The sequence below is a fragment of the Carassius carassius genome, chromosome 32 (assembly GCF_963082965.1).
Source record: "Carassius carassius chromosome 32, fCarCar2.1, whole genome shotgun sequence".
NCBI lineage: Eukaryota > Metazoa > Chordata > Actinopteri > Cypriniformes > Cyprinidae > Carassius > Carassius carassius.
Genome location: NC_081786.1, coordinates 18,437,542 through 18,455,438, shown reverse-complemented (window position 1 = coordinate 18,455,438; position 17,897 = coordinate 18,437,542). Strand labels below are relative to the sequence as shown.

Here is a 17,897-nt window from a genome sequence, read left to right as displayed (position 1 = left end):
AACCATGTTGTAACAAGGATCGATAAGCAAGTGTTCCGTTTTCATTTAATTTATACCCCCAAAGGGGCAACATGTCCTGGGGTATGTAAACATAAAAAATAAGTTTTGAAAATAATAATAATAATGAAATTGTATTATTTGAGTCCCAATAAGATGGAAAATAGCAATAAATATATTTTTTTTCACGTCTTTTCACAGTTTTGCCCTTTTTAGGGTTAACACGAAGTAGGCTTTGTCTACTCACAGTGTCAAAATTAAAAATAAAATACTGATATTGAATTAATAAACCAGCTTAGCGAACGGTAAGAGTTTAACATGTGCGTCCTACCAGACACACTGTGGAGTAAAAGTCTAGTCCCAGACACTCAGAGGACTCTTGCCACAGAAGATCTTCTGAATCATGGGCTCTTCATCCTCTGATGCCCGTCTGCCTGCCTTTGTGCTTGCGTGTAGAACAGGTGTTCAGCAGAGACCCCTAGCAAAAAAGCCTTGTACTATCATGCTGACCTACCAATGTACTTCATGATGTTTGTTAGTATGAAGTGCACTTGGGCTAAGTAGTACAAAAGCCAAACGAGCAGGTGTTGTTACCAAACCTAATTGGGCGAGTTCAGAGCTAATCTGTGGACCCTGGAACTCTAGAATGGACATTGCCTGTCAGACATTGACATTTGCATATCATTTTAATAGTTAACATTACGACTTGCAATTGCTATTTGCACATGGCTTAGCTGAGTGAAATCAAATAGTCTAAACTACGGTATATGTAATCGCCCTTTTCTATTGTCTGCTTTTGTTTTTATTGTGCATATCGCTTTCATTGTGCATACCGCTATGTCTAAGAAATGGAGAAACTGTTGTTATCTTAGTATACTGAAACGGGGGAAAAGCAAACGTATATACGTGAATGTGAAAAGTCATTAATGGCACATTTTGCAATGATTCAGGTTATTATTACTGAGTCATGCTGTTATCATGAATGGCTTGGTAATTTGCTAAATTTGTTGAAACAAAACAGGGTGCAAATAAATGCACTGACATTAATTTTATTTAACTAATTCTATTTTTTTTTATTATTTGGTAAAACGAGTTAAGTTTTTATTAAACAAATTGAAATTCATAAAATAGGCCCATGGATTATATTTATATTCCATAATGACCAGTAGGTGGCACTCTCTGACTGTTACACTATAGTTCTCTTCTACAGCAGGAAAGTCCACTAATACAACGTAAGAAACACACACTGTGGTTGCTGCGTGTGTGTGTATATATATATATATATATATATATATATATATATATATATGGGGGAAAAGGTAATAAAATGCACATAAAGCTTAGTCTTGTTGACCATATGACCTTGTTGCATCTTTTTGCATAATAAGAACCATATTAATAATATACCTCATGTAGGCCAGATCTCAGTTCTGGGTCTAGGCCACAAAGTTCAGGCATGTGTAGAAGATACAATAACCCCAGGTATCTTTTTTTTCTTCTATTTATTTTCCAATATCTTTGTATTTATCATGTAATTCAATCTAATTTTATCATGCAAGGGTCTATGCCCTTGGGGTCTGGGAATGTGCTGCTGGGGGTCAGGTCAGTGTCCAGATATATAAACAGATAATTTTATCACATTTCTTATCACAGCTGCTTAAATGAATATTTAGCCTAATATTAGTTTGTTAAGTAATAAATAGCTAATTTCATAATGCTTGGTAATGTTGTAGCAATGTATGTAGTTTTGTTTATTGTTTTGAACCAGTTTAGTGAGTGGAATTCACTGTCATAAATATGCCTATATAAATAATATAACTGTACACCTGCTTTTATTGCTTGCTTAAAGCAATCCACACTTTTTACAGAATTTCAGTGTTTCACCAAGCATTCATACTCCCAGTGTTATTAATGATGCCTCTGGATAACAGGAAGCATGGGATAGAGAAGTCATTTGGCTTATTAGAAGTCCGTGTACCATCAGAATGATTTGGGATTGATTTTTCAAGGTAAAAAAAGTACATACAGTTGCTGTAAGTTATTTTAAAGTGTTACTGAGAAAATCTGGCCTTTTTTGTTGATAAAGTACACTTAGTCCTAACTTAATTGTCATATGTACATTGTGTATTGTTTTTACTTTTATGTTTATACTTTGCAAAGCGCTTTGAGCAATGGCTGAAATTGTATTTTATTATTTTTTTTTGAGCAATGGCTGAAATTGTATTTTATTATTTGTTTTGTTTTCATCAGAGTTACAGCTAGTCATGTGATGTCAACATGGCCACGCCCATTAATGGTCGATCTCATAAAGCGTCTTTTCTCAAAATCTGGTTGTCTGGAGTACTATGAGCATGTACATCATTGAACTATTTTATTTATTAAATGCAGTTTTTAAAATGGCCATAATTAACTCTATAGGCTATAGTATATGGCTATAGTATATGGCTATAGTAAATGAGGGACGTAAATGAGAGGGAGTGCCAGTAAAGTTATTTTGCGCTCTCTCTCTGTGTGTGTCTGTGTGTACTGTAAGTAATTGAGCAGCAGTAGTTTGATGTAATGGAGGGGAAGGGCGAGTCAGTCCGCCTACACGGGCTTTGTGTTGATGTTCAGGCGGTGCAACACCGCTGACAGTCCGCGACCAGGGCAGCACCAGAGAACATCATTCCCAACACCCATCCACCATAAAGAGAGGAAGAGAGGGAGAGAAAGAGGACAAACGGCGTTTTGGGCGATTTGAACGTAAGGGAGTGGAGTTGGACTGAGTCATGGCCACTTCAACGTCTTGCACGGGCTCCACACTGCTGCAGCCAATTAGTACGATTATTGATCTGCCATTGGACCAGGTAAACTGTCACTTTAACTGGGATTTATGTTTCGCTTTTGTCATTTTTTGCCTAGCAAGGATCGCTAGCTGGTGAGCCGTTTGCTGTAAATCTAGCACATTTGATGCGCACAGACAAACTGCATGATAGAAGAGCGTTTTGGGGATGATATTCTTGTATATGACACAACGAGCCTGAAATTCATCTTCGCGTATATCATAACGCTAGTTTGTCTCCTTTTCCTTCCTGTATTTTTCTCAAAATATTGCCTGATGACAAGTGAGTCACGGGCTTTGTTGCTAAACCAAGTATATTATCTGTTTAGACAGCATTTTAGGCATACATGCGCCTTCAGAGAAGTCCAAACATCATGCTCGCGATGTTGTCTATGTAGGCAGCTCGATTGTTTGGACACCGCCATAGTCACGAATCCTGCTGGGCTGGAGAGACGTTCTGCAAAACAAAACAAAAAAAAAAAAAAAAAAAATTGTGTACAGATGTCCTAAATACAAACCGTTGTACCATGATTTATTAAAGCAAAATAACACTTCAGTTAAGGCAGCGAGAGTTGTTTCAGTTACCCATTTTTTTCAAGTTGTTATTTTGTTGAGATGTCGTCTTCTCGGATGTACGTCTCCTCAGCATGTTTTATCTCGCGTAAAACAATTGTACTTTTATTTGATTTTTACAAATTTATTGGAAGACCAGAGTTTTTTCTTCTTTTCATACCCTCTGGTAAATAGTGGTGGGGACTTTGAATCTTCCAAGACAAGTGACTCGATTCTTTAGAATCAGTTCACTTAAAGGATTCATTAACTTGTTCCTTATTTTCTCAATTTTATATATATATATATATATATAATACAGGTGCATCTAAAAAAAATAGAATATCGTGGAAAAGGTCTTTTATTTTTTTGTAATTTAATTTATAAAAAGCTAACTTTCTTATATTGTAGATTCATTTCACACAAACTGAAATATTTCAAGAGATTTTATTTTTATTTTTTAGTTCTGATGGTTATGACTTACACCTTAGGCAAATTAAGAATTCAGTGTCTCACAAAATTAGAATATTAGAATATATAGAATATAGCTTGATTAGTTTGATTAATTTTGAGTATAAATACTGGGTACCACTTGGGCTAGTTTAGAACATGCAACCACAATAATGGGAAAGGCTACTGACTTGACAGTTGTCCAGAAGACAATCATCAACACCCTCCACAAGGAGGGTAAGCAACGAAGAAGGTCATTGCTGAAAAGGCTGGCTGTTCACAGAGTGCTGTATCAAAATATATTCATAGAAAGTTGACTGGAAGAAAAAGGGTGTTAGGAAAAGTTGCACAAGCTACAGGGATGATGCCTTACGAAGATTTTCAGGAAAGTCGATTCAAGAACTTGGGAGAGCTTCACAAGGAGCGGACTGAAGCCGGAGTCAGCACATCAAGAGTCACCAAACTCAGACGTCTGCAGGTAAAGGGCTACAGCTGTTACATTCCTAGAACCAAGCCACTCCTGAACCAGAAAAAATGTCAGAAGCATTTCACTTGGGGTAAAGAGAAAAAAGAACTGGACTGTTGTTCAGTGGTCCATAGTCCTCTTTTCAGATTAAAGTAAATTTAGCATTTCATTTGTAAATCAAGGTCTGGAGGAAGACTGGAGAGGCACAGAATCCAAGCTGCTTGAAGTCCAGTGTGAAGTTTCCGGAGTTGGTGATGATTTGGGATGCCATGACGTCTGCTGGTGTTGCTCCATTGTGTTTGATCAAGGCCAAAGTCAGTGCAGCCATCTACCAGGAGATTTTGGAGCACTTTATGCTTCCGTCTGCTGACAAGCTTCATGGAGATGCTGATTTCATTTTGCAGCAGGACTTTAGCACCTGCCCACAGTGCCAAAACCACTTCCAAGTGGTTTGATGACCATGATATTACTGTGTTTGATTGGCCAGACAACTTGCCTGACCTAAATCTAACAGAGAATCTATGAAGTATTGTGAAGAGGAAGATAAGTAACATCTGACAAACAATACAGAGCTGAAGACCGCTATCAAAGCAACCTGGGCTTCAATAACACCTCAGCAGTGCCACAGGCTGATCACCTCCATGCCACGCCGCATTGAAGCAGTAATTCACGCAAAAGGAGCCCCAACCAAGTATTCAGTGCATAATTAAACCTGCTTTGGGGATCTTAAACATCTCTGTTTTGTAAATCTTTTTTTGATTGATCTTTGAGAAAATATTCAAATATTTTGAGATACTGAATTTTTATTCTTCCGAAGCTGTAAGTCATAACTATCAGAATTAAAACCAAAAACTCTTGAAATATTTCAGTTGTGTGCAATGAATCTAGAATATAAGAAAGTTTGCTTTTTTAAAATAAATTACAAAAAATAAATAACTTTTCCATGAAATGCACCAGTATATAAATAATTTCCACATTACCAAGCAATTTTCAGCAGATGTGTTCTGCGCTTGCTGGAATCACAAGCCTATTGTAGATTTTTTTGTATTGATGAATTATTAATAATGCCTGTGTATAAGTCATATGCCTCAGGTTAAATCCTATCTTTCTTTCATAACCCTCCACAAAACGAGTTATACGGCATATGTTCCCAATGTTGCTGTATTAAACTAGTGTGGATGTATGATGAAATATTCATCAAATCTAGCAGCTAAAATCCTGGCTTCCATGCATGCAAGTAAGTGATAAAAAGTTAACTTATGTTCAGTGAGATGTGTGCAGTGCATCTAGTTGAAAGCCAGTTTTTGGAGTGTAGACATTCTTGCATTTCTTTTGAAAAGTCTACCTGTTCAACCTCTTTATTTTTTTACATATGTTAAATATATTTGATTGGTGTGGGACCCAGCAGTGAGAGTGTTATGAATAGTTAACCCAGAAAAGAAAATGTAGTCACTTTCAGGCCAAGCAAGTGTAGACTGGAAACCGATTTGAAGAGATTTAGCATTACATCACTTGCTCACCAATGGATCCTCTGCAGTGAATGGGTGCCGTCAAAATGAGAGTCCATAAAATCATCAAAGTAATCCAAAATTAATCCATGACTAAAGTCCACCAGTTAATGTCTTGTGAAGCAAAAGGCTGCATAGGAAACGAATCCATTATTATCGGTTTAAATTTAAACCATTAGTTCTGTCCAAATTATGAGTCCATTATCCATTATAACTTCCTTTAGTGAAAAAGTCTTATCCCCTTGTTCCCTTTTACATCAAAATCCACTGATAGCGCTGGGCAATTTTGCAAAAAATTAAAATCTCGATTTTTGTAGAATGTTTGACCGATTTTCAATAAAAAAATAAAATTAACTAGTCAACTTGAAAATGTAACAAGCCTACAACATGGTTCAAGTTACTTTTTCTTTATTAACCCTCTAGTTAAAGAAAATTCTATTCTAAGTGCAGCACACATGAAGTTGCCAACATGATGCAAATGTCAAACAAATTAAATATCTTTGCAGAAATAATGCAAAAACTACTTATTTTACAAACTTGTCTGATACATATTATGTGTTCAGAAATAAAACGAGGAAAATGATTTTTTAGAAAATCTCAACAGTCATTCATAATCAAAATGACTGAAGGTATAACACCAGTAGTCTTTTATTAACTATAAATGTTCTTTAGAAACAACAGCAGAATAACAACAGAAATATCAGACATACAGTAGTAGTTCTTTACAGGTTTTTTTTCTCTGTAAACATGGATGTGTTTGACTGTTGCACTCGTGTCTCTTGCAGTGTCTCATGCATCCAACACCATTCTAAAAATACGCCGCTCAAATTAAAAGAAGTTCACTCCTATCTTTTTGCATGTTTCACCTATTCCAGTGCCCGTGTCGCACCTTTGTCAACACAAAAGCGCTGTGTGAATGACGTAATTTGGTAATATTTCTATACAAAATCGCCCAGCCCTATCCACTGATATATTCTTTTAACTGTTTTGGCCTGGAAAAGTTGCTTGATCTTTGCATATTTCTCTCCTAATTCAGATGAGACGACTTTTTCACTGGAGAAAGCTATATAATGATGGAGTAAAAGGATATAATCTTAGTGATGGAATTTTTTTTTTTTTTTTTTTTTTTACAAACATACATTTTTTTCACTTCATAAGACATTAATTGATGGAGTCATGTGGATTACTTGTGGATTATTGATATGTTTTTATCAGCGGTTTGGACTCATTCTGACGGCACCCATTCACTGCTGATGTAAAGCCAAATTTCTCCAAATCTGTTCTGATGAAGAAACAAACTTATTTACATCTCAGATTGCCTGCAGGGTGAGTACATTTTCAGCTATTTTTTATTTAATTTTTTTACTTCAATGGCAACATTCCTCAAAAGACTAACCTATAATCATCAAGATAAGTCAAGGATGGAAATCCAAGCAAACAAGTTTTTGATCTGTAGGTCCATTTGGTTATATCCACAGCGTTAGTGCCCTTTGCTCTGTTGTTGGCATACTTCTTCACCAGCTTTTTTGAATGAGATTTTGGCAGGCTTCATGCCTACAAACCCTCTCCTGATACGAGTCCACTCTAGAACTACTGTTAAAGTGACAGGTATCAATAACTCAGCCCGAGCACATCATGAAACAAGCTGTCAGGATTACTATGTCCTGAGCTTCAGCCAAAACGAGAGTGAAGCCATATAGATCTGTTTCTGATTATGCAAGATGTGGGTTGCTAGGCTGGGCTCAAAATATTGTGCCGTAACCTGACAGTGTATAATTTGAAACAGTTGCAGTTAAAATAGCTTTGTCAGTAAGGGCACTTCCCAGTCAGCTGTGAGAATATCAGCACCTAGGTCCTAAAGCCCTTGGTTTGCATTTTATGGCACTATAATTAAATGGATAGTTCAACCCAAAATAAAAACTCTGTCCTCATTTAATCACACTCATGTTGTGTGATTAAATGTAAACTTTAAATAAATAACATTGGGGTCTAATACATTTCATTTTTGGGTAAACTATTTAAGGGTCACTTTTAAGGGTAAAGTGTGTAATATTGTACAATACAAATCCCAGCCAAATATAGAGAGTTCCCTATTTAGAAAAGTGTAAACATAGTGACTCTTTTTAAAACTCTGCTCTCTGTTTGTTTGAGCAGCCCAACCAGCCTGGAAACAGCTACATTGGATCAACCAATGGTGTGAGTTTAGGGCGCGGCTATCCGTTTGGCTGACCAATGGCAGACAGAGGGAGTGTTTGGGGAAACCTTATTTTTTACCATTTGCAGAAGTTACACTCTTTGACTTTAAAAACACTTTATGATGGTTATCTGAGGTAGAAGACGGTCACAAACAACTTCTATAGGCCACAGCCGGTCTTTAAACCAATGTCTAATGCTGTGTTCGGTTCCTAATGGTTCCTCTCAAGTGGTAGTGCCTTTCCTGAATATTCTGGTTGTTTTTCAAAGGTTGATGATTGTTGGAGAACTCATAGTGTGTGGCCAAAGATTTCAAATAAACTATGTTCCGTTCATTTGTTAGTACGCCACTAGTCCATACTTAAAGGACACTTCTTAGAGCAACCCACATATATCATATAAAAGCCATTCAAAAGATTGGTTAAAATGCTAAAGGCCCGTTCACACTAAGAACGATAACTACACAGACTTTCAGCAAGTCAAAAAGGTTTCGTGAGTAAGGTGACTAAATAATCCTGATTTACATAGAAAGATGTTTTTTTGGACAGGAAGAAATAGCAGGGCTATGTCAAAGCATTGAGCTCCTGGGTCAAGAGTCACTGGTTTCTCCCCTAACTACCTGTTGAAAGGCAGGGGCATATGTTTTTGTAGCGGTTTATAATAAGGAAACACACAGGTCTCTTGTCGCTCACCCCAGTGAGACCAGCAGGAGCTTAAGGCACAGCCCTGATTTCTCAGAGGAGGTATATGCCCACCCTCTATCTCTCTAAATGGGCACTCTCTTGGGACCAGTTGTCTCTGCTTTAGTTCTGCTTCTGGGAGTATTGTACTAAAGTGTTGTACTTCCTTTTTTTGTAATTTAATGTGTTAAAGTTCAGCTTGGTCATAATGCAGTTGGGTTTTTTTTAACAGTGGATTGGATTTGTTGAAGTATATCTAAAAAAAAGTTTAAGTGCTAAAATGATTCAAACTGAAATAAAAATAACTTTTAATGACAAAACTGAAAGAAGAAATAATTCAAAATAGTAATCATTTAAATACTGTAATAGTACATCAAAAATACAAAAAAAAAAAGAGTGAATTTGCAGATTCAGTGTGTTTACTAGAACAGGTTCTAACTAATTAATCTCAATACCTGTGAGGAATTTACATGTGTGTGATATTATTTCTCTGATGTGGTGAGGATGTAGAACTTTTATGTACCAAGTTTTGAACCTGGCTGTTTCTGGCTCCCTCATATTTGTGTCTTCTAGGACTGTCACTGAAATCATCCATTAAGAGAGAGAGCCATATATTATACTATCAGTCCTGCTGATTTCATCAACCAGATATGTGACCCTGGAGCACAAAATCAGTCTTAATTCTCTGGGGTATATTTGTAGCAATAGCCAAAAAAAACACTGTATGGATCAAAAAACAAGGAACCATTCTTTTATGCCAAAAATCATTAGGATATTAAGTAAAGATCATGTTCCATGAAGATATTTTGTAAATTTCCTGCTATCAATATATCAAAACTTAATTTTCTGATTAGTAATATGCATTGCTAAATCCTAATTTCAAAAACATTTGAAACTTAATAGTTAAGGTTTTGTGGTCCAGGGTCACATATGACACCTTATATAATAGGGAGGTAAATAAGGCTCTTGCATTTTGCCATAGTGTGCCAGTTCAGGATTTACAGTTACAGTACAGTTTACAGTACAGTTATTCCAAACCTGTATGACTTTCTTTAAACATTTAAACTTTTTCTTTTACATGTTAAAGTAAGTCTCAAGCAGTGCTTACAGAAATGGCTGTCCTAAATAACTTCACAGTGACCTTCAGTGACATCGTCCAGAGTGGCCAAAGACAATGATTCTGCTTGCTCAACAAGAGCAGGAATGATTTGATGATGTTTAGAGTTCTCAAGTTTCTGGTTGTATGAGTAATGACTGCATCTTACTCATCACAGCCACTGAGCACAGACCTAAATTCACCCAGCCAGCAATGACATGTGGGGCCCAGATGAGGGCTTCATGGGCGGCAAATGTGGGCCCCATTATGGGCTCGCACTGGGGATCCACATTGGGGCAAGACGTGGAAGCCCAGATGAACTAAAAGTGGGACCTGTAAGGGTACTGCAAGGGTCTTAATTGGGCAATTCGTGTCAGGTTTAAAGTGGGTTTGCACCCAGGATCCAGCCGTGCATGCCCAGATGGGCTTTAAAAGGGATCTATAAGGGTGTTATGTGGGTCTTAACTGGGTAATTCATATCAGACCCATTTGGGCCCCACCTGCCTAAAGGGGTTTAAAGTGGGCTTGCACCAGGATTCAACCGTGAATGCCCCATGGGCTTAAAGTGGGCTCTGTAAGGATCTTATATGGGTCCTAACTGGGCAATTCATGCAAGGCCTATCTAAGCCCAACCATGCCAAATGGTTTAAGGAAACAATCTAAGAAAAACTAAAAATGAAGAATGAATATGTCCAAGATAAATACAAGACACTTGACGCTTTGAACTGCAAGAAATATATTGTTAAATTGAACAACAAACATAATCTTTCAAAAACAATGTAAATGTCACAACATACAGGTAAACAAATCAAAAACATATTTTTTAAAAATCTCTGAAAAAAAAAACATCTCTCAAAAAAATACATTAATACAAAATACACTCATGGCGTCTGTGTGGTGGACGCTCCTTTTTCCGGCCATCCCCACTCAGCCCATAAATATGCCATCCAGGACCCATATATGTGTTCCCAGATCAAACCCATGCCCACTTGGCCCATAAATAAACCATGCAGGACCCATATATGTGTTCCCAGTTCAAACCCATGCCCACTTGGCCCATAAATATGCTATGCAGGACCCATATATGTGTTCTCAGTTCAAACCCATTCCCAATTGGCCCATGCCTGTCCATTATGGGGCCCATTTAATCAGTTCATATGGGCTTCCTATGTGGGACTCATACTACAAAACCTACATGGGACCCGCTGATTTCACCCACACAGTAACCATGGAACCCGTACTTAACCCATCTGGGCCCCACATGTCATTGCTGGCTGGGCAAGGATGCACTTGAAGAGTTCTTCCCTTATCAATGGGAGACAATCAGCTGTAACTTTTTGGACCTGGAAATAACCCTAATTGTATCATTGTCTTGTAGGGCCTGTTGGCTTGCTTTCTAAAACACTTGTTTAGGAATCAGGTTCGCAAAATAGATAGCCCAACGTACCGGGTCTATTATGTCTTCCAGTCGAGCTACCAAAATGTATCACCTAAAAAACAGGGTTCCCTTGGGCCCTTAAAAAGTCTTGAGTTGAGTTGTATCACATTTAAGGCCATAAAAGTCTTATTTATTTTAAAAGGTATAAGAAAAATCTAAATTATAATTTCAAGAGGTCTTACATTTGGGGACGGAAAGAAGAATTGCGATATAGCTTGATTAATCTTCAAAAGTCTATAATTTCCCTGAACAAATAACCTTTGAGCGCTGTACATTTAAAAGTCAAAATGCAGCGCAAGTGATTTTTTTTTTTAATGAATCTCTGAAATGAAACCGAATGTCTTAAGAGGAGTTTCAATGGCATCTTCTTTTTATCTTGCTTTAGACCGTAGCATTTATGAGCGCGGTGCTACTTTGTGAACAGCTGGAAAACTGCTATATTTCAGCCTTTTCAAAAACACCAACTAGTGGCAGAGAATTCATTTGCATTTACAATCGGCCTTTCAGCTGTTTGTTTAGATCAATGCGGATATCAACCCATGTTTTTATGCAGCAAACACCCAGAGATGTAAATGTGAAAGAAACTAACGTGCCTTCTACAATCTAAACAATTAAGACCGTAATAGTTTAAATTTAAGTATTAAGTATTTAAAATTTTGCAAGCCCTCGTAATGATAACATTTCTCTGGAACAGTACAAACCTTTTTATTTTTTTAGTTTACCCAAAGAATCTCAAAAGTGTAGTTTAATATAGAAAGAATCTTTTGGCGACACAGTGGCTGATGTTTGGTAATTTATGTGTTTTTTTAGACAAAACCATCAAAGTATTGAAGGAACAGATGTGTTAGTTGCTGCATCATCCCAGTTGTGATGTAAATTGGCACTAAGTTATAACATGCACACAACTAACCATTAGAGTTGTTCCGATTCCGATACTAGTATCGGAAATATCACCGATACCACAACAAATTCTGGCATCGCCGATTACATGAACCCATATACCGATCCGATACCATTTTCTTAAACGACCTAGTTATGACCACTAGCTTTGCCTAACCGCTGCACGGTTCTTCTTCGCTGCTCAGAATGCATTGAAAACACAGGAAGTTGTGCTGTGTTGCCACAAGCAACCCCTGTTTAGAGCAGCGAAGAAGAAATGAAAATGTGTTAGCAGCACTGATCTATATATGAATGGATTGCTCATCGCGTTCTAAACTGCCAACAGACAGTGAAGCCGCTTCTATATTATAGATCAGTGGTTTGCAGTATGTCCGCTGTTTAGCAGTATTTCAGACTGGACCAACCAGACAGTAAAACGGCGACTAGGGATGCAACAAGTACTGGCACTTCACTACCAAGTCGGTGCTGAAAATTTAAAAATGTGTTGATACCAGCGTCTCTGTAGTACCGGTAGTAAGTTACCGACTCCCGAGTATATTCGGTACCCGCAGCTGCGTTCAGTCGCTTCCGTGTTAGTCTAAGCGGAGGGCTCCAGACTGTAGCCTAATATATATACTAGTGTCTGTGAATATTAAACTGCAAAATATTATTTAAATATTATTCCTGCAAATTCTACATCTCTGTGGATGACAGACATATACAGTTATATTGTAACACTAAAATACCTTTTTTAGTTTGCTGTGTTAGATTTTTGGCTGCATTTGAAGTTCTTTTTCGCTTAAGAAAATAAATAATATTACTGTCAAATTCATGTCAGAATATAAAAATACTGTAATAAATACAGTAGTTCACCATGTATTTGTTCATGTTTTATTAAGGGATAAGTCTGAAGCACATAAATAGTTAAGGTTTTGTGGTCCAGGGTCATAAAATAATTCTAGCAATTAACAACAGGGCTAGTAGTATATACAGCTGTATATACAGATACACACCCAGGTATCGGATCAGTACTCTGTATCGGCCGATACCCTGAGCCCAGGTATCGGAATCGGTATCGGGAAGAGAAAAAGGGTATCGGAACATCTCTACTAACCATTGACTTCCATAGTCAACCCTCTACAGACACCTTGGCAATTGAATGGCCGTTGGCTAGTAAATATTTTAGTTTACTCGCCAGACTGATTTATATATATATATATAAAATATTTGTAAAATGGCACAGTCAGTCAAGCTTTATAATAATCAAGTATTATTTAATATAACTTAAGTAATTAGATAAAATTTGATGACCATGTTTGAATGCATATTAGTCATTTTAACTGAACATTTTAACTTGAGAGGTGGTTGTTTTTTCTGTCATTCAATGTTTCTGACAAAAAATAAATTGAGTAAAAACAAACAAAAATACTGATAGGATAGTAATAATACAAATTCTAATAATAATAACTATAAAACACACTAAGCATGACTAAGGATTAATGAGCAGCTGGATTCATGAATATTAATCAGGTTTTGTGCGTTCGCTTGAACTGATTTGCTGAAATCAAAACAAAGAAGATAATAAGTGAGTGCCAGCCAATGAGATTGCTGTTTGTGCATTAACATCACCTACTACCGGAAAATCCGGCTGTTTTTAAAAGATGTAGACTTCCATAGGAACACTGTTATTTTGACAGGAAAATACAACAAAGAATATCTTCTTTTGTGCTTAACAGGTTAAGGAAAATCATTCAAGTTTGTTAATTAGTAAATTTATAACTTATTTAAGTTAGTTAATAAGCCTGGACTTTGTGTTCCAATTTATGGACGAACTTCTGAACAGCTGCTGCAACCATACCCTGGTCTAAACCCATAGTCAAAAGCAATGCTAACAGATCATCTTGAAGCAATTTTTTGTCTCTTTAAGACCAGACAGCATCTCTTGGCTTCTTCAAGGTGGCATCTGTTGCTAACAATGCTCAGGTGTGATGTTATTTTGGACTGGTGCGTGTCATGACTCATTGCTGATATGAAAAGGAAATTGATAAGTCGCTTTTCTTTCTCCATGACTTGCTGTCAGTCTCATTTCCAGCCTCTGTTGCAGCCATGTATCCTAGCAACCAGAACTTTTAGAAACTGATTGTTAGTCATTACAGCTTGTAAGGTGGGATTGTCAGAGTGTCCCTTTCAGAATGCATGGTCTGATTTAGCGGTAACACATTTTGTTTAGCCCTTTTCCATTTGCAGGCTCATTATAAGGTGGTAAAGCTTGGTTCATGTCCAACTGCTGAAAGTACACGCATGGAGACTTGTGTCTGTGCCTAGGAATAAGGGTCTTATCTAGCCAAACAATCTGTAATTTTCAAAAAAAAAAAGAAAGTATATACTTTTTAACAAATGTTTGTCTTGCACCACCTGTGCAATATGCATTCACAACTTCACTTATACGTTTACAGTTTGGATATTACAAAAAGCTTCTTTTTTTTTGATCAATAGTTTTGTTAGTTAAGACATTTATTTCTCAGCTGGGATGTGTTGGAGCCCTTTGAAGCTGCACTGAAACCTTCAATTTGGACCTTCAACCCACTGATCCCCGTTGAAGTCCACTATATGGAGAAAAATCCTGGAATTCTCCTCAAAAACCTTAATTTCTTTTCAACAGAAGAAAGAAAGACATTAACATCTTGGATGGCATGTAATTTATCATTAAATTTTATTCTGAAAGTGAACTAGTCCTTTAAATTGGTCACTTTTTTCTAGAGAGTTTCCTCCACAAGTGAGGGTGAGATTTTCTTTTGTATTGGCTAGCTGTTTGGCTAGTTATGTATTCTGTTTGAGGTGGGGTGAATATCAGACATTTGTCATGCAGGCCAGGCCAGGCTTGAATGGTGGTTTATTTATAGCTGACCAAGGAAGCTGTGATCATTGGAGGAACATAAAGGGATGTAGCCGAAGCATGCTGCCCTTGACAGGAGTCTTTTGTTTGTGGTGAAGTGTTTGAAAGCAGGAGATGTTGCTGTATGCTACATTCTGCAGCTACAGGTTTATATACAGGAGGACAAAGGACTGCACTGCATGTGCATTTGGGATGCTTAATTCTTAATCGAAATACAGGAAAAACTGTAATATTGTGAAATATTATACCACTTTAATGTATCTTAAAATGAAATTTATTCCTGTGATTGCAAAATCAATTTCATCAATCATTGCTCTAGTCTTCGGTGTCACATGATCCTTCCTTGTGCTTCCCTTAAGCTTTTCCTTGGTTTTCTTTTGTTATTTCTAGTTTTATTTTTTAGGCTTTCATTGTGCTGCTTTTTGGGGATTTGAAATGTGCTTGTTTGTTAGAGTGTGTAGTAAAAGTTCCTCAAAAAAAACAATAAAAAGATGCCACTAGTTTCCTAGTATACAAAGCATGTGATGATGGTTGAGGAAGTGTTCTGTAAGCATTAGTAGGCTAGTTTTGGAAGTACATTCCTAGACATACAACCTGAGGGAATTTGGTTGTTATCAACACATGTGGTGTAACCACAAGAAACTTCCTTTGTACGTAATTTTTGTTTGTTCAGCTTTTTGACTTTTTTGACTGCTCCTCAGCTCCCATGGCCTTATAAAAAAATCAAAGTGTCCACTGGTTAATGATTCAGTATGTTATCCGGGTATTGTTTAAAGTCTCTCTTTCTCTTCTTAACGGATGTTCAGGCGAAGTCTGGCTGGAAAAGCCACGTTTAATGTTCAACTGGAGCAGACAGGCCGCCTCTGCTGCTTTCTTCTCAGTCTCTCTCTCTCTGTGGATGAATTTTCAATTTTCTTCTTTATTTGTGCCCTTACCAAGTGATCCAATGATAAAAGTACCAATATTTTTCTGATGTAATTGGGAGTTAATAAACATTTACTTCAAAGATTATGGGAAGTTTTGAAAATAATTGAAATGTTACATTTGGGAGATTGAGATTAAGATGTGCCTTCAGAAACTGAAATATGACTATGTTCTTCTGAACTTGAATAAATGTTTCCAAACAGTGTTCAATGTAGCTGTAAAACAATCCTTTAGACTTGGCTAGAAATAAAAAGGGAGTAGGCTTTCCTTTTTTGTTTTATCATAAAATTGGAAAAGTTTACTACTTGGCATTTTTGCAATGGTCCCCCCGACTGTCCTCATTGAGAAAGGAAAAAAATAAAGATGTGCATGTTCATGTGCCACATGTCATTAAATTAGCATGAACACCTTGCTTTGTTTCAGTAAAGCAAACATGAGTGACTATAAATCGTAAATTTGAGGACTGAATAGAAATGAATATGGAAAATAGCATGAATGATACTGAACTTGTCTCTTGGAGGTTAGCTTGAACAAAGCTCTGGAGGAAACGTGGCTTATCTTGGGAACACTTCTGGCACACTAGTCTCTTATCTTTGCCTGCAAGTGAGGTTGGATTTGCTGCCTTGCTGGGACCTATTTTAGAGATTGATTGCCAAGTGAATCAGTGAATACAGAAGAAATACATTCAGCCCAGGAGCATGAGATGAGATGAGGAGGCGTCTGCTGGCGGGCTGCTATATGTGCATTGGAGGTATTGGAGACTCACACAGGTGCGAAAGGAAGTACACAGTAGATTCCCATGGGAATGACAGGTGCCATATGCAAGTTTGGCAGGCCTGACTTGACAGGCTTGTTCCTTGAAGCAGATTTCTACATAATACTTACCTTTAACTTTATTCCAATTTTTCTCAAAGTTCTTTAATTAGTGGCGCATGGTATATTGGCAATATGGTATTGGCTAATAATAAATAGAAGCTTGCCACATAGTTTTTTAGCATTGTATTCATTGTTTCACGAATAATAAAGCACATTGATATATTGAAGGCTGTTGATGTGATGATTCTCACATTCCAGCTGCTCATTTGAATTATTTACTTGGCAGATGGAGGTAATTTATTGCTGTTTTTACACATCATGAGCATCATATTAAAAGAAGTTTAACTTCTGAAACATTTTTGAGACCATTAATTCTGCAGCACTCTAATGCTAATTAACAATATGCAATTTATAATAAAAATAGATCTGTTAATACTACACACTTAATGAAATTTTAAATAAATCTAGCAACAGTAACTAGCTGTTTAGACCCTCCAACACAGTAGGGGTAACTGGTTGCCACCTTTCATAAAACAGAAAAAAGCAATGAATTAATAAAAACAAGTAAATAAATAAATACAATAAAGCTTGCATTTTAGACTTTTCTAATTATACACTTTTAATTTGTCATCAGTTTTGAAATCAGTTAAGTGGTCAGATTGCATATACGCCATAAATTCCATATTTAAATCTGTCTTGCATCTGTATCTTTTATACTGTAATTATGTGTGTATATGATTATGATTTATTGAATATCTGTGTTTGCTGATGCAGAATATCATTGATGTACTGTGAATAAACTCTGACTTAAGACAGCGTTTGTCTGGAACCGTTCTGTTCCTCATTACCCATCTTCCTATTTATGATGTCTACTAAAACATGATGCAACTGTGCAGGAACCTGTATGCAAGTCTATGAGAAAGCGATAAAGTGTCCTGTAGTGTGGGCATCATTACAGACATACGGTTTGAGATCTGTGTAGAAATGTGTCAGACTCGGAGCTGTTACTGGCGGTCTCAAAAGAACAGCGTTCCACCACAGTGCCTCAGGAGCTGTCAGAGGAGTTTAATGTCCCTCCTCAGAGCCGATCTGCCTCACTTTGGCAAAGCTGCGCTCTGTTGAGCAGTCGGTTGCTTGGATACCAAATCGTGAGGCACAAGAGAAGCAGTGACGTAGTCAGATGG

General features: G+C 37.0%; 1 protein-coding gene across 2 annotated transcripts in view; it reads left to right on the top strand.

Annotated features, from left to right (window-relative positions):
* The first annotated feature begins 2,504 nt into the window (after positions 1-2,504).
* The window catches only part of LOC132112904 (lysophospholipid acyltransferase 2-like), a 50,999-nt gene continuing 35,606 nt past the window's right edge, over positions 2,505-17,897 (top strand). Inside the window, exon 1 of one of the 2 annotated variants that reach the window (XM_059520640.1) lies at positions 2,505-2,843. In XM_059520640.1, coding sequence (XP_059376623.1) covers positions 2,766-2,843 — 78 coding nt within the window. In that variant the 5' untranslated portion in view covers positions 2,505-2,765. Of the gene's footprint in view, positions 2,844-7,048; positions 7,118-17,897 lie in introns of those variants that run through there. The other variant, XM_059520641.1, reaches the window with a different exon arrangement.